General features: G+C 40.1%; 1 protein-coding gene across 4 annotated transcripts in view; it reads left to right on the top strand.

Moving 5' to 3' along the window:
- Positions 1-26,434, top strand: part of DNAH1 (dynein axonemal heavy chain 1) — a 220,996-nt gene that overhangs the window by 103,924 nt on the left and 90,638 nt on the right. For all 4 annotated transcript variants that reach the window (XM_061617932.1, XM_061617931.1, XM_061617930.1 and 1 more), the window contains 13 exons: positions 900-1,088; positions 3,343-3,448; positions 4,420-4,533; positions 5,314-5,463; positions 6,007-6,093; positions 6,509-6,695; positions 9,444-9,535; positions 10,106-10,260; positions 12,006-12,183; positions 12,515-12,709; positions 19,336-19,455; positions 19,878-20,036; positions 20,365-20,469. In XM_061617932.1, the coding sequence (XP_061473916.1) occupies positions 900-1,088; positions 3,343-3,448; positions 4,420-4,533; positions 5,314-5,463; positions 6,007-6,093; positions 6,509-6,695; positions 9,444-9,535; positions 10,106-10,260; positions 12,006-12,183; positions 12,515-12,709; positions 19,336-19,455; positions 19,878-20,036; positions 20,365-20,469 (1,837 nt within the window). The remainder of the gene's footprint in view (positions 1-899; positions 1,089-3,342; positions 3,449-4,419; positions 4,534-5,313; positions 5,464-6,006; positions 6,094-6,508; positions 6,696-9,443; positions 9,536-10,105; positions 10,261-12,005; positions 12,184-12,514; positions 12,710-19,335; positions 19,456-19,877; positions 20,037-20,364; positions 20,470-26,434) is intronic.

Raw genomic sequence — 26,434 nt, 5'->3', positions numbered from 1 at the left:
AGTGCTCTTCTCCTGGTGCAATACATCTGGTTTGTTTGGGACATTTTACTATCCCAAGAGGCATTGGATATTAGCTTGAGTCGAAAACTATCACATAAAACTATGTTAGCTTTTTATAGTTTTCCTACCCAAAGGTTAAGCTGAATTTTATTTTGCTAAATGTCCATTTCCTGCAGGTACTATCATCTTAGAGAAGGGGTGGCCAATCCGCAGCCCATGGGCTACATATGTCCCTTCAAGACAGTTTTTGTGGCCCCTGAAGACTTACAAAATTTGTCTTTTTTTTTAAAGACTGCTCTCATGGGTCCCCTGCTATAATGCCCGAAGGTTTTTGTGCCCCCCAAGACCCCACAAAAGTTATTTTTTTAAAAGAATTAGGGTGTGTTTTTTACAGACTGCTCCCATAGCTAAAGCACTATGATACTGCGATGTGAAAAGTCTTTTTGACTCCCCAATGCTCCCCAAAATTTGTCAATTAAAAAAATACTTGTTGTTTACTGACTACTCACTTGGGTCCCCTGCTGTGATTCTGTGATGATAATAGGTTTTGTAACTCCCCCCAAAGCTCCCCAAATGTGTCTTGTTGTTGTTGTTTTTAAATGGTGACACTCACTTTTACATTTCAGCCATCCCCTTTGTGACATGCTGGCCCCAGAGGGTTTACTGTGGTCATTGTAGCCCTCCGCCTGAAAAAAGGTTACCCACCCCATCTTAAGAGTATGCTGCTCTCCCCTTGTGGTGTACTATAGTTGCATGATTACAAGCTGTATTCTTCTTAATATATTAACATAATGAGATAATTGGTAATGCTTATGTATGAATCATTAATTTCTCATTGTGGGATATTTGACTAGACAATCCCTTTCAGCCTTCTAAAATTATTTGCTTCTTTGTGATAGATGCTACTTGACACTTACTGGAGCACTGCACTTGAAGTTTGGAGGTGCCCCTGCAGGACCAGCTGGAACAGGCAAAACAGAGACAACTAAAGATCTGGGGAAAGCTTTAGCTATCCAGACAGTTGTGTTTAATTGCTCAGATCAGCTTGATTTCATGGCAATGGGAAAATTCCTGAAAGGACTAGCCAGGTATCACAATACAATGCCATGTATCAAATTGCTAAAGAGAGGGTGGATCCTGGCACAGTGGCTAAAGAATATGATTGCTTTGGCAAACAATATATGAATCAGAATATTGTTGCATCAGATGAAGAGTAGAGGGGAGCCTATGAGGACCCAGAACAAATGGCTGGTGATAGTGTACCTAATAGCAATATCCTTATATTGCCTATTTGATGGGCAATATAAGAAAGGGATTACTATATTTGGTCCCAGAGAATGAAAGATAACACAATAAAGTTATAATTGTACCAAACTGTATAACTTAAAGTGCATAACATATTTTGAGACTGGTCCAGTTTACATATTATGACCGCCCCAAAGAGGGTGTGCTAAATAGTTCCACATGAAGGTTGATATCGAAAAGGAGGCAATTTGCAAAAAGCAACTTATCACCAGTAGCAGTGCTTATGGCTGGGGCAGGCCTGCAGAGCCACCCTTCTGACACCAGCATTGCTACAGGTTATCTAGAGGGTGCTGGGCTGGTAGTGAGGTTGGAGTGGCATGGACGCAATGGTGGAGCCGATCCAGTACTCTTAGCCGTGCAACTGCACAGCCCTGATCTTGCCTCCACCCTGCCCTGCCCCAATGCCATTTAGATGGGCATCTCTGTGTCTCTGTCCCCTCACACCTACCACTACTACTCACCACACAGACTGGGCATTTTCACCACAACATTTCATATAACAGTTGGCAAAAGTTTGCTGCCAAAGTGTGAAATGCACATGGTAATAGATGCCACCAGGAAGCCTCTTCATGTAAACCTAGATCCAGCATAAGCCTACACCAGTTCAGTTTGGATTCCAGCTGAGGTTCAAGATAGAAACTGCTTTGATCGATATGGTAAACAGTACCATTCCTCTTATGTTTCTTCAGGAGTGCTTGATCAGGTGCCATTAGTGTCAGCTGTAAGGTGGTAATTTACCAGGAAGAAAGCCTTTTCAGAGATCTCTCTCCCCATTAGGATCTGACAGATCGACAAATGATACTTTTAAAAGGTTACTGAAGAGATTTGTTCTATGTCTGTGTAGATTTTTGTCTGCTGCACCAGCCTTCCACTGTATCAATTTGTCCTATGAATTACACTATTCAGTAAAGTGGTTTTTACCCTATTTTGCTTTACTGTAAGCCTCTTTGAGGACTTATGGCAGAAAACCATGGTATGCATTTAAATATATATAAATAAACTAACCACTCATATTTTGCTCTTAATATGCAAAGACAAGAATGTGCTACAGTTAGGAAGCACTTGATAACCTGAAAAAAAAGCTTTATTGGTCTCTTGAGGAAATCCTTAGAATGACTTTTTTTTTTTACTTTGCATGAAAAACAGGATTAGTCACAAGATCGGCATAGTTACCTGGCAAGCCATTGGGATATTATGCATTATTCTTAAAGTGGGCATATTGGTACAATCTTGCTTGGCATGTTTAAACCAATAGGCAAAGAATAGGTATTCTTTGAATAGCTGTTCAAAGAATGAGTGGGGGAATAAAGTATGGAGGGGACATGGTAATGTCTCTGCCAGTTCCATCCCAAACTTTCACATGTTGAATGCGTGCAATCCGCCCTGAGGTTGGAAACCCTGATTGTGCAAGCACTTTGAGAAATGAAATGTGTTCAGCCAAGTGCATGAAGATTCACTCTTCAGCCCTTTGGTGAAGTTTGGGGGTGGGCCGACAAGGACATAGGGATCAGGTCTGGCACAGTGTTCCACACCCCTTCCACACTGTAGTTTCAACGTGTGTTCTTAGAATGCCTGAATAGCTATAGGCATTGCTATAGATTGAAAAATGTTTTTAAGTCTGTATCTGTTGCTGTCATTGTTATAATTAATAGCATACAGTTGATTGAATACTGGAGTAGCATTATTATGTTTTGTAGCTAATACAGCTACATTATTGCACTGATCCAGCTGAAAAGAGACTCCATTCTAAATATTTATCTTAGTGCATCAGGGTTTGGGATTGGCCTCTCATTTTTATAACATATGTCTATAGCAGTGTGGAACCAAATGACTATTGTGTAAATTCCTGCACACATGGATATTTCTTTAATTTGCCTTCCATGCATGTTCATCCTTGGCAAAAAGTCCTAACAGCAGAATAGAGGGTTGGTATAGTCATTCCTTCTACTCCCTCCATAACATCGTCGTGATTTTAAGACATACTGAATTGCTAGTAACCATTGGATTCTTGACCCTCTCCTCTTCTTATCTGCTCAGTTCTGGAGCCTGGGCTTGCTTCGATGAGTTCAACCGCATTGACATTGAAGTGTTGTCTGTAGTTGCCCAGCAGATCACAACAATTCAGAAAGCTCAGCAGCAGAGGGTAAGTTGAAGGAGTGTACCGTCAGAGCACGGCAGTAAAGAGTAAAAGAATAAGGCTTTCTGAGCAACACTTTTATTTCTCTTCAACTGGTTGTTATCTTGAGTCAAATAGATGCTCAGCAACACTTATGAGGCTATGACTGTATTTTCAAATTATCTGGGACCCTTTGTTCAGTGGAAGCACTGGAATAGTTGACCACCAGCTGACTCCAGTGTTCCTACAAACTCCCTGAGTTCCCATAAAACAGGTTTTTAATAAATAAAGCTCTAAGTAACCAATGCAGTGATCCTGTTACTGTTATATATTACTCTGTTTAATTTTTTTCCCAAAGAGAAGTTGACCTTCAGCAATAGAAGGATTTTTGTATTGTTGGTGTCTATGATATGTATGGCTAAGATCATGACAGACACATAAGTCAGCTTGTTTTGCTCATATCATATGGAGATTCCAGCAACCTCTGGCAAAGTGTTGTGTTACTTATTCTCTCTCAGGAAATGATCATGACTGAGATTCTTTGAGCTGTGTTTATTAGAATTCCTCTGTATTTTAATACATAATCTGAAACTATTACTTAGCTTTCCATAAAGGATCAAACTTTTCACGAGTGATTTCTCACAATCATCCAGTTGCTAGTCTATTAAAGCCATGAAATTGCTGGCAATATGTTTAGAGCTTGGGAAATAGTCTCTTCATAATAATAAAACAGGCAGACAGCAATCAATGAATGAAAGCCTGGTTGTTATAAAGGGAGGGATGTTGCTGCATGTCAGACTGAATTCCAAGGGATTCTGGTTCTAGCTGCAAACTGATTGCTGCATAATATACATCTTTTGACCAGCCCACTGAGGCAATTTAACTGAATTTGCAGGGTTAGCTTTATCTGTTTCGATACAGAAAGGGCTTGTTTCCTCTGGATGGTTGCTTAACAACAGGTCATTCACCATGAGTGACCATGTTTTTACCCTATCCAGGTGGATCGCTTCATGTTTGAAGGAGCTGAAATCCCACTTGTTCCATCTTGTGCAGTCTTCATCACAATGAACCCTGGCTATGCTGGACGCACTGAATTACCTGATAACTTAAAGGTAACTAGTTCTGCTGGACTTTGCTGAACTGAGTTCATATATAACTGGCTCTTTCTTACTTGCCTAAAATGGTAAGATGACACATACATTCTAACTATCTTCGGATGCAATCTTAAGGTTAAGCGAAGGGGCAGAAACTAAAAAGACAGTTCAACCACCATATCAAAAGTCTGCTGGGCTCCAGCTGGCAGGACAGAAATGAAGGCAGAGGAATAATCTTGCATTCTTCTGACAATTTCCTGATTTATTTTTTCCCCTCTGTATATTTTCCCTCCCTTTCAAATGGAGCAAGATTGGGGAGGGAGAGATTCTCCAGTTTGGAGACATATCAGGGGTCTAGGACAGCTTTGGATCCTTCAGATCCCATCTGGTTCCTGGTCTTCCCCAGGTATGCCCCTGAACGTTTCCAAAAAATCACCTTTTTGTCTGTATTTCGGAACATTGTTCCATTTCACCAAATTTAGCAGATTCCCACAAAGTGAAGGAAATCACTAGTATTCATACTGGCAAAAGGCAGGGCTTTTGAATGTTACTGATTATTTAAGAGCATGTTAAATTGTCCCCAAAATAGTGGGAAATTCCGACCTCAGAAATCGCAAACGTTAAAAAATATGTTGGATATAACTGGGAAATTTCTTAGATTCTGTTGTTAGTATCACTAGTGTTGACAACTCCTTTTGTGCAAGTTGCTTTTAAATTGCCTCCTATCCATATGCAAGGCTTGCCAAGAGTAAATATGCAGGGTGCCTTTCCTCTTCATGGTGACCGTGTGCATTCCAGGCTCTTTTTCGTCCTGTGGCTATGATGGTTCCAGATTACTCTATGATTGCTGAGATTTCTCTGTATTCCTTTGGGTTCAATGAAGCCAAAGTTCTGGCAAAGAAGATTACTACCACCTTTAAATTGTCTTCTGAACAACTCAGTTCCCAGGTCAGTATTTTTTGCAACTGTCTAGAGAGTCTTAAAGGCTGAAGTACCTTTAGAATACATCCTGTAACTCAAAATTGTTGCTGATTCTGACACCTTGAAGTACCATATTCTCTTCTTCCTTTAATTGCTACCTCAGTGACTATCCTTTGTCCATTTGATCCTTAGCTCAAGATTTTAGGCACTCGTATCAGTGCTATTACTCATGCCCTATTTTCATTTACTTTAAGGTGTTACCAAGGAATTGCTCTATGAGGACGGAGAGACTTAAAAAACATTGCTGCAGCTTCTAATACTTTTCTTCATAACAGTTCTCTCTGTGTCTGCTCCCAATCATTTACCATTATCCAGAATAAAAATATTGAAGCCTAGGACTAGCTATGTAAAGATTCTCTCTCTTTTTGTTTTCTTATTAAAGATGCTGGGCTGCGAGTAGAGGGGGAGATTGACAGATTGTTCCCTTCTCTTGCCTAACTGATTAGACACTTGCCATTAAATTTCAGTTCCTATTTTCCACTATTGTAATTTCCCATATCTCTGCTGCAGGATCACTATGACTTTGGAATGAGAGCTGTGAAGACAGTCATTTCTGCTGCTGGCAATCTCAAAAGAGAAAATCCAACAATGAATGAGGCAAGTCCGAGCAATCCCACATGTACAGAGATTTGTACATTAAAATACACAAACATTTCACTTGGAACAGCTTATTTTAGCTTATTTTAATTACTTCTTTAATTTTTAAATATTGTTGATAACATTCTTTAAGCAATCTCAGTGGAACCCCTCTACCACCACTTTTCATCATTTTAGTTAAAGATATCTGGAACATGGAAAAATGTGATTGAAAATACCAGTCCTAATTGCACTTGTCTGTTACACAAAGTGCAAAAAAGTAGCTCTATAGAATAGTAAAGATGTCAGAACATAAAAGTTTGGCCATTAAGGCTGAACATGATGGTTGCAATGAGTCACCAAGTTAAGAGGAGGAAGCATAATTTCAGTTCCTATTTACATTCTTCCTAATAATAACATTCTTGACTGTTTGCAGGAACTGATTTGCCTAAGGGCCATCAAGGATGTCAATGTTCCTAAGTTCCTGCAGGACGACCTGAAGCTTTTCAATGGTATAATTTCTGATCTGTTTCCCATGATCAAAGAGGAGCCTATTGACTATGGCATCCTGGAGGAAGCAATTCACAGATGTTGTCTCAAAGACAATTTGAAAGATGTTGATGGTAAGTGGGGAAAAATATACACTAGGGATGGGAGAGACTATCTGCTAAATTGGAGTTAGTCCCGGGTTTCAACATAACCCAACCATCTGCTGTCTAGTGTAGTCTAGTGGTTAAGAGTGTTGGAACTACGACCTGGGAGACCAGGGTTCGAATCCCCAAACAGCCATAAAGCTCACTGGGTGACTCTGGGCCAGTCACTGCCTCTCAGCCTCAGAGAAAGGCAATGGTAAACCACCTCTGAATACCGCTTACCATGAAAACCCTATTCATAGGACCACCACAAGTCCATTTCCATTTCCATTTTGATCTCTTGCAGTGGGTCATGGCTGTCATTGGTCCTTTTTTTAAAAATCCACTCTGAATTTTATGTGATTATCTTTGTAACTGGCTTTCCTCTAAGCTGATGCATTCTTAACTGCTCTCTAGGTGATAACAATCACCGTTTACATCCATTAACCTCCCTCCTGTTTTAGGTGATTATCTGCCTAATTGATATATAAATAGAAAAAAAAGTTGGAACAGCATAAGTATTTTCATAACCATTTTAGTTAAATGGTTTCACTTAAAAAAGTTGTTTCACTTTAAAATATTAGTGGATTGGCAATTGCAGAAGCAAATGGGAACAAAAAGGGGTGGATTGGCAACAAAAGCCGGACTCTCAGAATTCAAGTGGATCGGAACTAGGCAGCAACCCCCATCCCTAGTAGACACCATCTCTGTTACTGCTTTTTTTTGCATATTGTGCCATTGTAGCATTTAAAAGATTGTTATTCTTGTCATATAACACTGATTGCTTATAATAATATATCAGCCTGGACTTTGGGAATTTGGCATCACAGCAGTGGGTTATAATTTGGCCTTTAGTAATCTCAGTTCACAGATCAGTGTGTGAGGATGTCTTGTAAGTGTCATAATTAAATAACAGAGCAATCCTGTACACGTATATTCAGAATTAAATCCCAATGAGTTCAGTGGAGCTTACTCGAAGGTAAGGGGCATAGGATTGCAGCCTCAGTAAATAAAGCTGCCTTTCTATTTATGGACTTGCCTTTTAATCTGCTTTGATGCTATACCCACAGTCTCCAAAATGGAAAGTTAAGTAGGTCAGTCCCAGAAATGTTTCATGCAAAATATGAGGCACAGCAGTGAGGAAAATGTCATCAATCTTAAAGGAAAAGTAGAAACCATAAACAAATGCTTGTTTTGTTTCCCAGATTGCATTTGGTCTCCAGATCTTTATTTTTACTTTCTGTGTTGTAACGCTCCAGCAGAATACTGTGCAGTGAAAGTAAGAGGGCAAACTTAAAACGCAATATCATTTATCTGGGGGGGGGTGTTTATTGACTGATTTATCTTATTTACTATTCCACGCTTCAACTTAAAATGGCTCCTGGAGCAGTAATTATTTAATATTTAAAATAACAAGATTAAACCAACAGAACCTTTAAAACATTAAAATTAGAGCAAATAATAATTCCATTGGTAGAAATCAAGTTCTATAAAGTCTAAAAAGTCTTGTGCAAAGAGTTTTCACCTGATGCTGAAAAGAAAGCAAACTTGATGCCAAGCAAACCATCTTAGGAATAGGATTACAAAGACGGGGTGCCATCTTTGGAGCTTTTATTTATATGTATACTGTATCACTGTCTGGATTCTGAAAAGTGCAAAAGCTATGGAAATATTTAAGTGAGTAATAGTAGCATAATAGGCTATGCTGACATAGTAGGCTTGCCGATATAACTAATACCGTGGAGGACAGAAACAAAATTCAAAGTGATTTTGATAGGCTGGAACACTGGGCTGAAAACAACAGAACGAAATTTAAAAGGGATAAAGGCAAAGTTTTATACCTAGGAAAAAGAAACCAAATGTGCAGTTGTAAGATGGGGGATACTTGGCTCAGCAATACTACATACAAGAAGGATCTTGCAGTTGTTGTTGATCACAAGCTGAATATGAGCCAACAATGTGATATGGCTGCAAAAAAGGCAAATGCTGTTTTAGGCTTCATTAAAATAATTATAGTTTCCAAACCACGTGAAGTACTAGTTCTCCTCTATTTGGCACTGGTTAGGCCTCATCTTGAGTACTGCGTCCAATTCTGAACACCACACTTTAAGAAGGATGCAGACAAAATGAAACGATTTCACAGGAGGGCAGCGAGGATGATCAGGGGACTGGAAACAAAGCCGTATGAGGAGAAACTGAAAGAACTGGGCATGTTTAGCCTGGAGAAGAGAAGACTGAGGGTAGATCTGATAGCTCTCTTCTAGTACTTGAAAGGTTGTCACACGCAGGAGGACCAGGATTTCTTCTTGATCATCCCAGAGTACAGGACGTGGAATAATGGGCTCATGTTACAGGAAGCCATATTTCAGCTGAACATCAGAAAAACTTCCTAACTGTTAGTGCAGTATGACAATGGAACCAATTACCTAGGGAGGTGGTGAGCTGTCCAACACTGAAGGCATTCAAGAGGCAGTTGGACAGCCACCTGTCAGGTATGCTTTAATTTGGATTCCTGCATCGAGTAGGGGGTTGAACTCGGTGGCCTTATAGGCCCCTTCCAACTCTAGTATTCTATGATGTTCTGGGTATCTAAGGAATAAAAATGTGTGTTCCTTCTGTGGTGCTTTAGCAGCATAAAGTAGCCACTAGCTTTAGTAGGTTTGCAATCTTGAATCTGTAGACCTGCAGCCCCATGAAAGCAACTGTGACTCATTTCCGTTTTGATTTTTTTTCTTCCAGGTTTTGTGACAAAGTGCATCCAGCTGTATGAAACTACAGTGGTACGTCATGGCCTTATGCTAGTGGGGCCCACAGGATCAGGAAAAACTAAGGTAAGGACTGCAGAAGATGCATTGTGATGCTGTCAACAGAGGAAAGGGAAACAACCTTAAGAGATTTCCTCCAGTACTTACACTCATGGCATGAAAACTTCCAGTTGCTGTGTGCTTAGTCTAATGTGGTTAGAGATTTTGTTTTGAGACAGAAAAAATCCTTTCTTGCCAAGTACAGTAGCAGCCTGCATAGGAGAGCTTTGAAACAAGAATACCAGGATTAAAAATTGATATTCTGAACTTATATGTACTGTGGAAGAGCCTCATTAAGGCAGGTATAGATCACTTTGAGCCTGCACAGCTTTAGTGGGATTTCTGCAATGCGATGTTTACAGATATTTCATCAACATTCTGAAAGAATAAAGGCCATTCCCTTCTTTGTTTTTGTGATCAGTGCTTGCCTTTCATAATCCTGTTTTTTTAATCATATCAAACCCTTGGGCAAAGTCCTTTGTTACTATTTTGCATTCTTCATTACTGCAGATTCATGGTGAGTTTGGATTGCCTTTATTTTCAGTCTTCAGATAGATGCCATGATGTTTAATTCCCTTCCACTATTTCTGTCTTCAGTGTTATAAAGTTTTGGCAGCTGCAATGACATCTTTGAAAGGTCGGCCTTCAGTCAGTGGTGGAAACTACGAAGCCGTCAATTATTTTATACTGAACCCCAAATCTATTACAATGGGCCAGCTGTATGGAGAGTTTGACTTGTTAACTCATGAATGGTAAAAGACAAAAACTGTCCTCTTTTCTAGATGGCTTTTGGTCTGCGCTTGTCCCTTTTCTAGGAATAAGAAACTTTGTATAAACTGAACTTTTAGAAAGCTCTTTTTTGTTAGTGATAAGATTAAAATATATGGACATTTGGCAGAGTTAAGCATTGTGCTTTCCTATCTCCCATCAGACTCCATAGGACTGAAGAGTTAGCTTTGGCAGGATCATGCCCTTTCTTTTGAGCTTTGTATGTTGGGTATCAGCTGATGAGCTTGTATATGTAGCATGAAAAATAAGTTCAAGAAATTAAAACCTAATGAAGACTTAGCACTAAAGATGCATTTGCATCTGCAAATGTGTCTCCCATTCATTATTCCATGGAACCCTCATTTTTATTCTGTTGATCTCTATATGAGAAAGAACCATTTTAGGAGACTTTCTCCCCTTTCCCTAACCCCAGCCATCTCACAACACTCTAGATCAAACGTTTGCCCAGTGGACTGATGAAAACAGTGTCTGTGGATCACTATACTCACAGATCCCTCTTCAGAAGTGAAGTAATAGAGAGGTCCATAAAACTACATTTAATAATGTTTTTAACCCTTTTTAAGGTTGTTTTTTAAAATGTTTTTAATGCTGTTTTGTTTTAATGTATTTTAAGATCTGTTTTTATGATGTTTTAAAGTGTTTTAGTGCTTTGTTTGCCACCCTGGGCTCCTGCTGGGAGGAAGGGCGGGATACAAATTAATTAAATAAATAATAAAATAAACTACAGTCAATGGAGGAGCTCCACTAGAATATTGTTTTTCTGTTTGCTATGCTAAGTAAATACATATAAGTTTGTGCCTGTCAAGTAAATGTTTCCTACATTTTACTCTGAAGCTCTGTGGACTTGTGCTAAAGTGCATATTTATGAAAGATTTTTCTATAGCATATTCTGGTTAAGTGTGATGACATGTTTACAATACAGTTTTTGCCCAAAGGGCAGCATAGACATGCAGCAGAGTTGCAAAAAATACAATAGCCATAAAAAACTCATTTATAGACATAAAACAATCTGTTCTTTCTGGCTGGGATTCAAAGGCTTTTATTGTCTTTTGATCTTGTAAAAAAAGACCATGCATGTCCCAAGTGTCTAGATAAACAAATATGAATAATACTTACAACAGTTTTACATTGATGGCAACAATTATTTATTGATACAAATAAAATGGACCACATAAGAGATTAAAGGTTTGGAGTACATCCAGTAGCCATTGGGGCCCTTGCATTTCTGGCAATGAATGACTACATGCATTAATACTTCATTTATTCTGACCAAGATATTAAATGGGAGACTTTGGGTGTAGTCAGCATAGCACTAAGGTGAACATTCCATCAGCACAAGGATTTCTCCTTGCACAACAGAACACTCTTCCTCTCCTCCCTTGCACTCCCAATCTGTTCTTTGAGTTCCTCCAACCCTCTGGAGCAGATCTGGGGACAGCATGGGGTGTGGGCTGATGGAGAAGAGAGGGAGAAAGTCCCACTGCTCTAGAGAAAATCCTTGCACTAGTACTATTATTTAGTTGAATACTGCCCTTTATTTTTTCAAAAAGGCAGATTCTACTTGATAATCTTCAAAACATCTGGTTTCTGAAGGTCTGTTTAGGACAGAGTAGAGAGAGAGCTTATATTCATAAAAAATTGTACTTCCATTGCTAAATGGAAGTGTGCAATTATTTGGTTGACTCCTGTATATCTTCCCACCTCACAGGACAGATGGGATTCTTCCAGCTCTCATCCGGGTGGGAGCCGTAGCTACTGATCACAAAAAGAAATGGTACATGTTTGATGGTCCAGTTGATGCTGTTTGGATTGAAAATATGAACACTGTGCTGGATGACAACAAGAAGTTGTGCCTTAGCTCTGGTGAAATCATTAAGCTAACAGAGGTATCTTTCTCTTTCTCCCCTCTTTCTTTCCTGGTACCTACACAAATACACACTCACGCCCTTCATTTTTAAATGTATATTTTGCTTTTCTCTGAGAGGAGAATGTTTGGTTAAAATGAAATAATTTTATTTTAGTGAACATAATGCCAAATTAGTGTGCTTAAGACCACAACTCTAGTATTTACGTTGGATACTGCTGACCAGCTCTGGTGTTCACATAATTCAAGTTAACTGGGGATTAGGGAGGGTCAGTTTTAGGGTTCCCTCTACATTATGCACCTTTTGTGAAAAGCTGGGGAAAGTATTTTGCTCTTTACCTCTGATTTTCCAGGCAATGACCATGATGTTTGAAGTGCAAGATTTAGCTGTTGCATCCCCTGCCACTGTTTCCCGATGTGGCATGGTATACCTGGAACCCAGCATTTTAGGACTACAGCCCTTCACTGAATGCTGGCTGAAGAAGATTCCAGACATTATGAAGCCATTCACAGAGCAGCTGGAGTCCCTTTTCAGCAGATTCCTAGAGGTGAACTACTGCAGTATTACTATATTTTGATTCAATGCAAAATCTGAAAGTCAGCCCAGGCTTTAGCCAAACAGGAGATACGAACCTATCAAGTTTTCTTTCAGCAGTTTTGGACAGCCAGTAGACACAGTTCATCAGTTGACAGGAACTCTGTGCTGTGCAAGAATGATAATCTTCCACAATTCCAGTTTATTGTACTTTGGATTGCAGTGGGAAAGTTCTTTGCGAACGGAGCCCTTCATCTTTTGCTTCCAAGTTTACCAAAGATTTCCTCTGCAGAATGGTTTACATCTATGTGTCTGTGTATGTATGTGTGTGTATATATATATATATATGTGTGTGTGTGTCTGTGTGTGTGTGTATATATATATATATATATATATATGAACGTAATTGTGATTAACCAAACAGAGGTTTTTATTGTATTAACAAAACGTTTCAGCTTTCGCCTTCATCAGCTGCAATTACGTTCATATATATTTTTGGGTGATTAACTGAATCCTTATAGGGATCCAGAGCAAGCTTGAGTGACGTTCTGTTTGTTGCTTTCAAAACTGTCTTATTTGTATGTATATATATATATATATATATATATGTATGTATGAATATATGTGTGTGTATATATATTTATTCACCAACAGGCAAAAAACCTTGCAGTTTAAGAATGTGCGTATAGCCCACAGATATTTCTATCAAACTTTAAAAAGCAGGGAAATTGGGCAGTTATAGTGAATGCACCAGGAGAGCAGGAGACCTGACCTCCCTGAGATATTGGACTACCCTACACATTTGTCAAAAGGCAAAGACAATTTGGGTTGGTCTTTCACAGTCCAATCCACTTGCTCTGTAGCTTGGAAGAATTTGGTAACATGTGCCTCTAAGCATATGGTGAATGCCATCTCCAAAGATGGAGAATTATATTTTTGTATTCTTGTTGGTGTTCTTACTTTGCTTCTTTCCTGTGTTACTAATGTTTCTACAGAGAATCTAAACTAGAAAATTTTCTTTCCCTCATTATTCATCCTAGAAATCTGTGTCAAATTTATTTTTATTGTTTTCAAAGCCTTTTGATTGATCAATGTCATATGATGTTGAAGATAGCCCTTTGTGTTTCAAACTGGAGGTTATGTTCTATTTCTATTTTGGGTGCATTAACAGTTGAATCTGAAACTGCAGTTTGATGAAAAATCAGACTGATTACAACATGTTGCTACTTCAGCAATGACTCTAGCTGTTGGAAAATAGAGGATGCATGTTTTCATCCTGCTATGTTTAAACAACTTCATTTAAGGCAAAGTGGGCGCAGTAAATTAAAAACATAGAGCACACCTAGCATTTTGCTAGAATATATTTCACCTCCCACTGTTTTATCTTGTGCAAATTGAGACACTCCTGAGGTCCACTAGAAACTATTCTGCAGAAGTCAGTGACACTATTCCACAATTATGTTTGGAGTTTTTTTAGTATAAATTTTGCAAAGAGTTGCTGTACTTCACATATTCACAGAAATAGAAACAAAAGAAAATGATTTCCTATAGGAAACTTCACTAAAATTGCAAAGGAAATCAGACATATCTAAAGTGACCATCTGAACTATATCAACTGTCTTAATAATGTTGCTTCCTCCCTGCTAAAACAAGATCAGCACAGCACATGTCTTCTTTCTATTCTTTGGGCTGATTGCAGGTGTTGCCACCACTCACCATATGCTCAGAGGCACGTTACCAAATTCTTCCAAGCTACACAGGAAGTGGATTGGACTGTGAAAGACCAACCCAAATGGTGTTTGCATTTTGACCAATTTGTAGGGCAGTCCAATATCTCGGAGAGAAGTTCAGGTCTCCTGCTCCCCTGATGCATTCACTATAGCTGCCCAATTTCCCTGCTTTTTAAAGTTTGATAGAAATATCTGTGGGCTATACGCACATTCTTAAACCGCAAGGTTTTTTGCCTATTAGTGAATTTCCCTGCTTTTTAATCTGGGAGGTAAGAAATGGGATCCTGTCCAAGTTTGCTGAGAATGGATTGATCATTTGCATGCTTATTGAGTTGAGTGGGATTTACTCCCCTGCAATCATGCTTAGGATAGGTGAAACTGACCACAGGAGATGGGGAGGGGAGGGGAGGAGGAGGGAGGGGAGGAAATGCAGAGGGGAGGAGTGGGATGGGAGCAGGTAGGATGGGGAGGGGAGGAGAAGGACAGGTTTGATCATTTGCATGTTTATTGAGTTCAATGTGATTTACTCCCGTGCAATCATGCTTAGGATAGGTAAAACTGACTGGGAGGGAGGGAGGGAGGGCTGGAGTGGACGGGAGGAAGAAGAAAGGGAGGAGAAGGAAGGGAGGAGGAGGAAGGGAGAGGAGAGGGAAAGGAGAAGAAAAATAGTTCTGATCATTTGCATGCTTATTGAGTTCAATGGGATTTACTCCTGTGAAGTCATGGTTAGGGTAGGAAAAACTGACCATGGGGGAGGAGGGGGAAGGAGCATATTGGAGGGGGACAAAGGAAGGGGGAGGGGAGGGCAGGTTTGATCATTTGCATGCTTATAGAGTTCAATGCGATTTACTCCCGTGCAATCATGCTTAAGATAGGTAAAACTGACCATGGGGAGGAGGAAGGGGAGGGGGAAGGGGAAGGAGGGGATTGGAAGGGGATGGGGAGGGAGGGCCAAAGGATGTGGGAGGGGAAGGGCAAGAGGGAGGGGATAGGAGGGAGGAGAAAGGAGGGTGGGTTTGATCAGTTGCATATTTTTTGAGTTCAGTGGGATTTATTTCTGTGGAGTCATGTTTGAAAATGGAAATGGACTGCCTTCAAGTCGACTGGACTTATGGCGACCCTATGAATAGGGTTTTCATGGCAAATGGTATTCAGAGGTGGTTTTAGCATTGCCTTCCTCTGAGGCTGAGAGGCAGTGACTAACCCAAGGTGACCCAGTGAGCTTCATGGCTGTTTGGGTTTTGAACCTTGGTCTCCCAGGTCCTAGTCCAACACTGACCTGGGGGAGGGGGAGAGGGAGGGGAGGAGATTGGGTGGGTGGGCACTGGGCAGAGGGGAAAACCCTTTCCAAAAGGAAAATATTGTGAACAGTATAATTGCTTTCCAGCGTTTCCCCCACCTTTTTTTTCTACAGCAGGCACATATAGCCTCCTACCCAAATTTAAACCAAAGCTTTCCCTGGCCACATCCACACCAGGCCTTTATTTCACTTTGGACAGTCATGGCTTCTCTCAAAGAATCCTGGGAAGTGTAGTTAGTGAAGAGTTCTGAGAGTTGCTAGGAGACATCCTGTTCTCCTCACAGACCTTCAATCAGAGCAGCTGACTATTAAACCAGTCTGGCCAGTGGAGCTCTGTCAGTAGAATAGGAGTCTCCTCTCAGCACCCTTCACAAAGTACACTTCCCAGGATTCTTTGGGGGAAGCCATGACTGTCTAAAGTGAAATAAAGGTCTGGTGTGGGTGTGGTCCCGATTGCCAAGCCAAGCAGCTGTGAGGCTTTTAGAACACTGACGGTTCTTACTGAGCATGCCCAACATTATCATAGGGTTCCAGCCAATATTTCTTAAATTAATTAAAAATCAGCCAGGCATTTTTTTAACTTTTAAACTGCAGAAGATGAAGGTCAGAGTATGGGGCAAGGTCAGTAAAAGAATTACAGGTACTCTGTGAACATGGCTGATTTTTAATGAATATCAACAGATTATGAGAACTCTGACAGAAAAGAGTCCAAAAGGGCTCTGGGTTTTTTCTCTCTTTAGACTTCGAACTCTCTATTCTCTCTAACTATTTTGTGTATCGCCATGAAAATTGACAGGGTTGTTAAGCAAGTGTTTCCGAGTTCAGGACTATAAGTTTTGTAAGGTTTTGTTTTAAAATGAGCTTATGGGAAGCATCAGAATGGCATAGAGGGAAATTTTCAATTTATCATTGCGGAATGTGAAAAATATAGCCACTCTTGTGGCTGTATAATATGTATATATATATTATTATTATTATTATTATTATTACTGGCATTTGTTAGTCGCTTTTTTTCAACAGTAGAACTCAAAGTGACTTACAATAAGAAAAAACAATAATTAAAATAACTTATAACAAGAGCAAACAATTGCAAAACAATTTCAAACAAAATAATACAACCATAATAATAATAATAAAAAACAAATAGCAAACATTACGACAATACAAGAATTAATACCACACTATAAATATAATATAACATATAATAAAAGGCAACGTTACACATCCAGGCAGTGTTTTCATTGTGTGTTCATTATGATGGGTGCTCATGATGCTATTGGGGTGGTTATATATGATCCCACTTTCAATACTCTGTTGAAATACTGCTTTGTTTCCAATCAGTACATGCCTGCTGAAATCCTATAGCTTTCATAACACAAATGTTCTGTTTTATGTCTTTTGTTTTTGTCCTGCTTTTGTTGTGCCATAGTGCAAGATGGCTCCTCCAAATGGTCATAAGGCAGTAACTCTAGGGAAGCACTGCAGAACAACTAATAAAGCAGAAGAATTTGTGGGCAGTCCAGTATCAATCTACCACTAATGTTTAATAGAAACCTTTTACATTTTCACACCTGGATTTTTTGGGTGGCTCTTGTTTTACTCACTTTGTAAAGCGATTTGTAAAATTGCTTTGGTCAGCATTCTCATTTTCATGCCTCTGTCTCACTTTTCCTTCCATATTGACCATAAACAGATGCTAATATTAATAAGGTTAATATGAATAACAGGAGAGAAGCTCAATACCGTTAAAAGCCTCACCTGAAAATCCTCCTAGTTTTGACCCAATTGCCATGCTAAAATTCAGTCATTTTCTTCCCGTATGGTGTTATCCCAGAAATGCATGTAGCTCTGAAACTCCATCCTTGCCATATCAAGGGTCTCAAACAATCATTTCACTGCCTGCACATAGGGCCAGACTATATGCTACCCTGGAGTTTTGTGTTTTGAGCATCCAGTATAATTTTATTTTTTGTAAAAGCACCTGCAGCAGGCTCTGATTTGGACTGAGGCTACAGTGAGTGTGTGTGTGTGTGTGTGTGTGTGTGTGGGTGGGTGGGTTGTAACCCTTTCTTGATGTGTTCTGGTCCGATACTGGATCCCATGGAGAAGATGGCAAGTCTGGAGGCTAGTCTAGGCTTGTGTCTAGTCAAAAGTTGCAGGACTACAGATAACTCCAAGTGAGCAACTTGCTCTGACAAGGATTTGGGAGCAAATTGACACCTTTTAAGTTTATCTCACACTGCCTCCTTCAGTCTCCACCCCCTCATGGAGAAGTCAGAGCCTTAAAGGGCAAATCTCCTGGCCTGGAGGTGGGCAGTCCTCCTCCATTCTGTAGCTTCCCTGCATTGCTGGATTGATGAAGTGTGGTGGGAGGCATCTGGTTCGTCAGGCTCTGGGGAAGGTCCCTGTGAGGGTCTGAGCATTGCTGGTCTCCCAGTGCTCAGGTGACCAGAAGGAGGTTTCCTTGCTTATTTTTAATTTATCTCGTGGACCAATAAAACCCCATGGACCCTTGGCATCTCTCCATCCTTGCTAGGTCATCCTCCAGGCTTACCTATGTGTATCCAGAAGCTATTTATACAGCCACAAGAGTGGCTGTATACTATAGGCAGCGTGGATTTTTCACATTCCGCAATGTTAAATTGAAAATACCCCCGCATGCCATTCTGATGCTTCCCATAAGCTCATTTCAAAACAAAACCTTACAAACCTTATAGTCGTGAACTCCGAAACACTTGCTTAACAACCCTCTAAATTTTCATGGTGATACACAAAACAGTCAGAGAGAATAGAGAGTTCAAAGTCTAAAAAGAGGGGGGGAAATCCAGAGCCCTTTTGGACTTTTTTCTGCCAGAGTTCTCATAATCTGTTGAAATTCATTAAAAATCAGCCATGTTCACAGAGTACCTGGAATCCTATTACTGACCTTGCCCCATACTCTGACCTTCATCTTCTGCAGTTTAAAAGTTTAAAAAATGCCTGGCTGATTTTTCATTAATTTAATAAATTTTGCATTGAACCAAATGATAATGTCGGGCATGCTCAGTAAGAACCAACTGTCAGTGTTCTAAAAGCCAGACTCCCAGCTTTTGGGTTTGGCTAATTAGGGGGCCACATCCACACTGAACTTTGATTTCACTTGAGACAGTCATGGCTTCCCCCGAAGAATCCGGTGAAGTGTAGTTTGTGAAGGGTGCTGAGAGGAGACTCCTATTCCATTGACAGACCTCCAGTGGCCAGAGTGGTTTAACAGTCAGCCACTCTGATTGAACCTCTGTGAGGGGAACAGGGCGTCTCTTAGTAACCCTTCGCACCCTTCGCTAACTACACTTCCCAGGATTCTTTGAGAGAAGCCATGACTGTCCAACATGGAGACGTGCCTCACTGTAGTTTGACCAAAGCAAAATCAGCAAACTGTCTCTTAAAAGGCAACCAGCAAGCTAGTGATCTGCAACTTGCAAGGTTTCTCAGTTTCTGTTTATGTCCATGCTTTGGTTGGGATTTAGAGTATTGGAAGTGCTCCTTGGAATAGCAGTGATTTCAGAAGAGTTAAACACCAATGTTTTAAATCTAAAAATAATTAACTCTGGACCTTCCTAATGCTTCCAGGAATCTATTAGATTTGTCCGGAGTTCGGTGAAGGAAATGATTATCTCTACAGATTCTAACCTGACTATGAGTCTTCTCAAGTTATTGGACTGTTTCTTTAAACCCTTCATTCCCATTGAGGTAAGACTGGTGTAACTATTGATGCTCAAGATCCTAGCAGGATAAACTGGAACAACAGAACAGACTTGGAGATGAATTTAGCATTTATTGATAACAAAAAGAGGAACTAGCAGACAGAAATGTATGTAAGCTTCAGATTTATGTTTTCCCTGTTATCATTTATGAAGATCTGTTTTATAGGTTCTGAGAACTAAAACTCAGGTTAATACTGTGACAGTTACAGTGAATTTGATAGTCAGGGACTTGATATACCAACTAGGTGACAATAGACTTTGTCCATAGAGACCGGAGCTACTTTCAGGAAAGCCACCCAAAATATACATGAGGAATTGAGAGAGATTTTGCAGATTATCTCATGTCTTACTTCATCAGTGATTATCTGGTTCTAATGTTAAGTTTATTCTGCTAATTGAATTATTCAGGGAATGAGAAGAATCCCCTCTGAGAAGACAGCTCGTATTGGTGAACTGATTGAACCCTGGTTCATATTTGCTTTGCTCTGGAGTGTGGGTGCGACTGGGGATGCCCAAAGCCGTGTGTCCTTTAGTGTTTGGTTACGGAAAAAGATGGCAGATGAGAAGGCAAGTTGATGGAAATATCATCTGTTCCTAAAGGCAGTTTTATGGGAATGGGATATCATCTTATTCCTGAAGGCAGCTATTGGGCTCCTGTATTTCCAGAATGTGTGTAAGTTCATTGTTCCTTAAGGCTGTTGTCTGACACATAACATTAATTGCTTTGCTTTAGTTCTGTATTATCGGTTTGGGAGATACAGGAAAATATAGCAACTTTAACTAAATAAAGTGGATAGAATTACTTTAAAGTCATATCCCCACACTAACTTTTTCCTATTAGTCTCTTCTGAACCGAGGCTAGATGTAGTGCTCTTCATCTGTTTTCTTCCCACAGATTCAAATATTGTTCCCAGAAGAGGGGTTGGTCTATGACTATAAACTGGATGATGCTGGAATTAGCAGTGTAGAGGAAGATGAGGATGAAGATATCATTAAGATGGTAAATGAATTATCATTAGAGGGTTCAGATGTCCCCCATGCATTGAAAGAATGCAACAGGAGATGTGGGGGCTAGTTTTTGGCCGAGTCAGATTCCTCCCCCTCCTTTGTATGGAGGAGCTCTATCTGTCATTCACAAATCAATGCATGTATAGATTTCATTCACACAACAGCCAAATGTACAGTTGGTGAATGGGTGTGGCCACAGAGCATATTGGCAGGGGCGAGGGTAGCCCACTTGGGCCTGCACCCCTCATCTTTGTTCTTTCCATGAGGGGTTCATGTACTTCACATTATTTATGTTTGGAACACTCTTTTGAGATGGGGATTTGATGTGCAGAGATAGGAACTGTCAAAAAGAGAGTGAGAGCCACTTCTAGGAACAGGGGAAGAATTTGGTGAATGCAAGTTCCACAGCCGATCTGCTTTATCCGTATTCTCAGTCTAAAGTGTGTTTGTATGAGAATCCACTTCAGAATCTGCATTCCCTTTGGATTCTGTTATGAGAGGTGGCTGAGCTCTGATAGTGTTATTTTTTCTTCCCAGCTTTTTTTTTCTTTTACAGACAGCAGCAATTAGTGTGTGCAGCTCTTACTGCACTTGAGGCATGCAGTTCTCCCTGAGAGCAACAGAATCTGATGATGTGCCATCATTTTCAGCGAGGTTATACAGAGAAAAACATGGGCAAGAGCTGCAAACGGTAGCCAATCCAGGCAGCTGCTATCTGTAAAAGAAAAAAGTTAACCCTCAGCCACCTTGTACGTAGTGGATGGGATGAGAATGGTTTCTAATCTGTGCATGTTTCTAAGGATATTTGAGGATTTCCCTCCTCAAAATCCTCACAGAAAGAGGGTGAAATGGACTAGGGATGAACTAATCTGTCAATTTCAGTTTCTCCCAGTTTTCTCTTAAATTCAGTTTTCCACATTTCCACATCAGTTCGTGATTTTTTTAAGTCCTCATGAGAATTCTTCAGCATCTTAGTGCAAATTATACATGTTTGTGTGCAGTTTTTCCCAATGTACACATTTTTGCAAAGCAATTATTCTTAATACAATACATTTTTATATGTTATTGCAGGTGGCAAACAGGAGATGACATTCTGACAAATTTTGAGGAGGGGGAAATTATTTCGATTGTTTAGAGGGCAGCAGAATAGGGAATTAAGGGTGCTTACTTTACCTGGGAGACCAGGGTTCGAATCCCCACATAGCCATGAAGCTCATTGGGTGACCTTGGGCCAGTCACTGCCCCTCAGCCTCATGAAAACCCTAGTCATAGGGTCACCATAAGTCGGAATCAACTTGAAGGCAGTACATTTACATTTACTTTAACAGCACTGGCAATAGCTCTCTCTCTCCCCCTGAATGTATCTTGTCACAACACTAGTATCATTTTTATTTTTTGTTAATTAATGATTTTATAATACATCCCAATTCCAAAGAAAGGGGATCCCAGCGAATGCAGTACTTATCAAACTATTGCCTTAATATCCCATACAAGTAAAGTAATGCTCAAGATTCTACAACAAAGGCTCTTACCATATATGGAGCAAGAAATGCCAGACGTCAAAGCTGGATTTAGAAAGGGAAGAGGTACCAGAGATCATATCGCAAACATACATTGGATAATGGAATGGACCAAAGAATTTCAGAAGGAAATCACCCTGTGCCTTATAGATTACAGCAAAGCCTTTGATTGTGTAGATCAGGAAAAACTATGGAATGCTTTAAAAGAAATGGGGATGCCACAGCATCTGATTGTCCTGATGTGCAATCAATACTCTGAACGAGAGGCTACTGTAAGGAGAGAATATGGAGAAACCACTTGCTTCCCCATTGGAAAGGATGTGAGACAGGGGAGTATTTTATCACCCTATTTGTTTAATCTATAAGCAGAACATATATGGAAAGTGGGATTGGACCAAGATGAAGGAGGTGTGGAGGGAGAAATATCAATAATTAAGATATGCAGACGACAATACCATACTCTTAGCAGAAACCAGTAATGATTTAAAACGAATGCTGTTGAAAGTTAACGAGGAAAGCACAAAAGCAGGACTACAGCTAAATGTCAAGAAGACTAAAGTAATGACAACAGAAGATTTATGTAACTTTAAAGTTGACAACGAGAACACTGAACTTGTCAAGGATTATCAATACCTTGACACAGTCATTAACCAAAATGGAGACAACAGTCAAGAAATCAGAAGAAAGCTAGGACTGGGGAGGGCAGCTATGAGAACACTAGAAAAGGTCCTCAAATGCAAAGATGTATCATTGAACACTAAAGTCAGGATCATTCAGACCATGGTATTCCCAATCTCTATGTATGGATATGAAAGTTGGACAGTGAAAAAAGCAGATAAAAGAAAAATCAACTCATTTTAAATGTGATGTTGGAGGAGAGCTTTGCAGATACCATGGACTGCGAAAAAGACAAATAATTGGGCGTTAGAACAAATTAAACCAGAGCTATCACTAGAAGCTGAGTGATGAAACTGAGGTTATCATACTTTGGACACATCATGAGAAGACATGATTCACCAGAAAAGACAATAATGCTGGGGAAAACAGAAGGGAGTAGAAAAAGAGGAAGACCAAACAAGAGATGTATTGATTCCATAAAGGAAGCCACAGACCTGAACTTACAAAATCTGAACTTTAATATACAATACACTTATAATTTATAAATTTTCCAGCTGTGTGAAAATGTCTCTGCCTTAGGTATTCATTTTGTATTATTTTTAAACCTATCTTCAGTTGATTTTGTACCGTTTTTAAAACTATTTTGAGCTGTTTTCATCGTATGCTTGTTAATTGAGACATGTGAAAGCAATAAATAAATAAAAAATAGTGATCTAATTCATCATACAATAAAAATCTTCATTTCAGTGCAAGACTAGAATAAATATTTTATTTATGTATTTATCTGGACAATTTCTACAATGCTTATATTTAAAGAAAACTCTTGAGCGGCTTCTAATATAAGTTAAAAACCTCTTAAATAAGCAGTAAATACAAAACAAAAAACCAACAAAAAACCAGGGAATTTCTACCTTCTATAAAACATGATTAATAACTAAATAGAGCATACTAAATAATATATAGTATAATCTTACAAATTTTATATAACAGGAGCAAAAATCTTAAATAATTCTAAGCATCATTTTTAAATTAAACAGAAGAGAGCTGATACCACTGCCATCAGAATAAGCACCCCAAAGCATCTCTTTCCCCTCAGCATCAATATTCTCTCCCCCCCCAAACTCCTTCCTAAATCTATCCTTCCTTGGGAGGGAAGCAAATACTCCCCCTCTCCTCTCCTCCCCCCCCCCGTTCAAGCAAAATGGTGATTTGGAAAGGAGCTTTCCCAGCACTAGTTCCCATGGGACTTCGTTATGAATAATCTTAGCTTGGTGGAGGGCAGTTGTCATATCTGTGGAACAATATCACTGTAAATATTCCCTCTAGCCATCTCGTAACTCCTGTCCTTTGCTGGGATCTCATAATTATGTCTTTGACAACTCTATTTTATAATATCATGTTTTAATATAACATAACATAAATTTATTCTACAATGTTTATGTTTTTAACAACCTTATTTGATTTGATTCTATCCCATTTTATTGTATTCTACCTTTGTGTATATTGGGATAACCCACCCACCCCGATAGTTTTATGTTCTATACGTTTTCCTTCCCTTTTCCCTTATGCTGGTCACCGACCATAACAATACAGATATATATTTTATTATTTGTTATTTAATTTGTATCCCACCCTTCCTCTCAGCAGGAGCCCAGGGCGGCAAACAAAGTGCTAAAAACACTTTAAAACACCATAAAAACAGACATTAAAATACATTAAAACAAAACAGCTTTAAAAACATTTTTTTTAAAAACAACTTTAAAAAACGGTTAAAAACATTAAAAAGCATATTAAGCAATTCTAACACAGACGCAGATTGGGATAGGTCTCAACCTAAAAGGCTTCTTGAAAGAGGATTGTCTTCAAAAGGTGCCAAAAAGATGGCAGAGATGGCGCCTGCCTAATATTCAAAGGGAGGGAATTCCACAGGGTAGGTGCTGCCATACTAAAGGTCCATTTCCTGTGTTGTGCAGAACTGACCTCCTGGTAAGATGGTATCTGCAGGAGGCCCTCACCTGCAGAGTGCATTGATAGACTGGGTATATAAGGGGTAAGACGGTCTTTCAGGTATCCTGGTCCTGAACTGTATAGGGCTTTGTATGCCAAAACTAGAACCTTGAACTTGGCCCGGTAGCAAATGGGCAGCCAGTGCAATTTTTTCAGCAGTGGGGTGACATGTTGGTGATATCCTGCCCCAGTGAGCAGTCTCGCCGCCGCATTTTGCACCAGCTGCAGCTTCCGGACCAACCTCAAGGGCAGCCCCACATAGAGCGCATTACAGTAATCCAGCCTGGAGGTTACTAGTGTGTGGACAACAGTGGTCAGGCTATCCAGGTCCAGAAACGGCCACAGCCATTATTATACAGCCACAAGAGTGGCTATATACTATAGCCAGCAGGGATTTTTCACATTCCGTAATGTTAAATTGAAAATACCCCCCATGCCATTCTGAGGCTTCCCATAAGCTCATTCCAAAACAAAACCTTACCAAACTTACAGTCCTGAACTCAGAAACACTTGCTTAACAACCCTCTCAATTTTCATGGTGATACACAAAACAGTCACAGAGAATAGAGAGTTCAAAGTGTAAAAAGAGAGAAAAAAACCTCAGAGCCCTTTTGGACTTTTTTCTGTGACAGTTCTCATAATCTGTTGAAATTCATTAAAAATCAGCCATATTCACAGAGTACCTGTAATCCTAATACTGACCTTGCCCCATACTCTGACCTTCATCTTCTGCAGTTGAAAAAATGTCTGGCTGATTTTTAATTAATTTAATATATTTTGGCTGGAACCCAATGATAATGCAGAGCATGCTCAGTAAGAACCAACTGTCAGAGTTCTAAAAGCCTCACAGCTGCTGAGTTTAGCTAATCAGGGCCACACCCACACCAGACTTTGATTTCATGTGAGACAGTCCTGGGAAATGTAGTTTGTGAATGGTGCTAAGAGACTCCTATTCCCCTGAGAGAATGGTTTAACAGTCAACCGCTCTGATTGAAGGTCTGTGAGGGGAACAGGGTGTCTCCTAGCAACTCTCAGCACCCTTCACTAACTACACTTCCCAGGATTCTTTGAGAGAAGCCATGACTGTCCAAAGTGAAATGAAGGCCTGGTGTTGATGTGGCCAGGGACAGCTTTGGTTTAAATTTGGGTAGGAGGCTGCATGTACCTGCTGTAGAATAAAAAGTTGGGGGAAACCCTGAAAAGCAATGAACTTCACAATGTTTTTGTTTTGGAAAGGAAAGGGGCTTCCCTTCTGCCCAGTGCCCACCCACCCAATCTCCTCCCCTCCCACTCCCTGCCCCTTCCCAGGGTCAGTGTTGGACTATGACTGGGAGACCAGGGTTCAAATCCCCACACAGCCATGAAGCTGACTGGGTGACCTTGGGCCAGTCACTGCCTCTCAGCCTCAGAGGAAGGCAATGGTGAAATCACCTCTGAATGCCGTTTACCATGAAAACCCGATTCAAAGGGTCGCCATAGTTGGGGATTGACTTGAAGGCAGTCCATTTCCATTTTCAAACATGATTGCATAGAAATAAATCACATTGAACTCAAAAAATATGCAACTGATCAAACCCACCCTCCCTTCTCCTCCCTCCTATCCCCTCCTCTTGCCCCTTCCCTCCCCCGTCCTTTGCCCCTCCTTCCCCATTCCCTTCCAATCCCCTCTTTCCCCTCCTCCCCTTCCCCCTCCCCATGGTCAGTTTTACCTATCTTAAACATGATTGCAGGGAAGTAAATCGCATTGAACTCTATAAGCATGCAAATGATCAAACCTGCCCTCCCCTCCCCCTTCCTTTGCCCCCCTCCAAT

Source organism: Rhineura floridana, chromosome 3 (assembly GCF_030035675.1).
Source record: "Rhineura floridana isolate rRhiFlo1 chromosome 3, rRhiFlo1.hap2, whole genome shotgun sequence".
NCBI classification, from domain to species: Eukaryota; Metazoa; Chordata; class Lepidosauria; order Squamata; family Rhineuridae; genus Rhineura; species Rhineura floridana.
The sequence above is the reverse complement of the archived record's forward strand: the minus strand, read 5'-3'. Positions and strand labels throughout refer to the sequence as shown.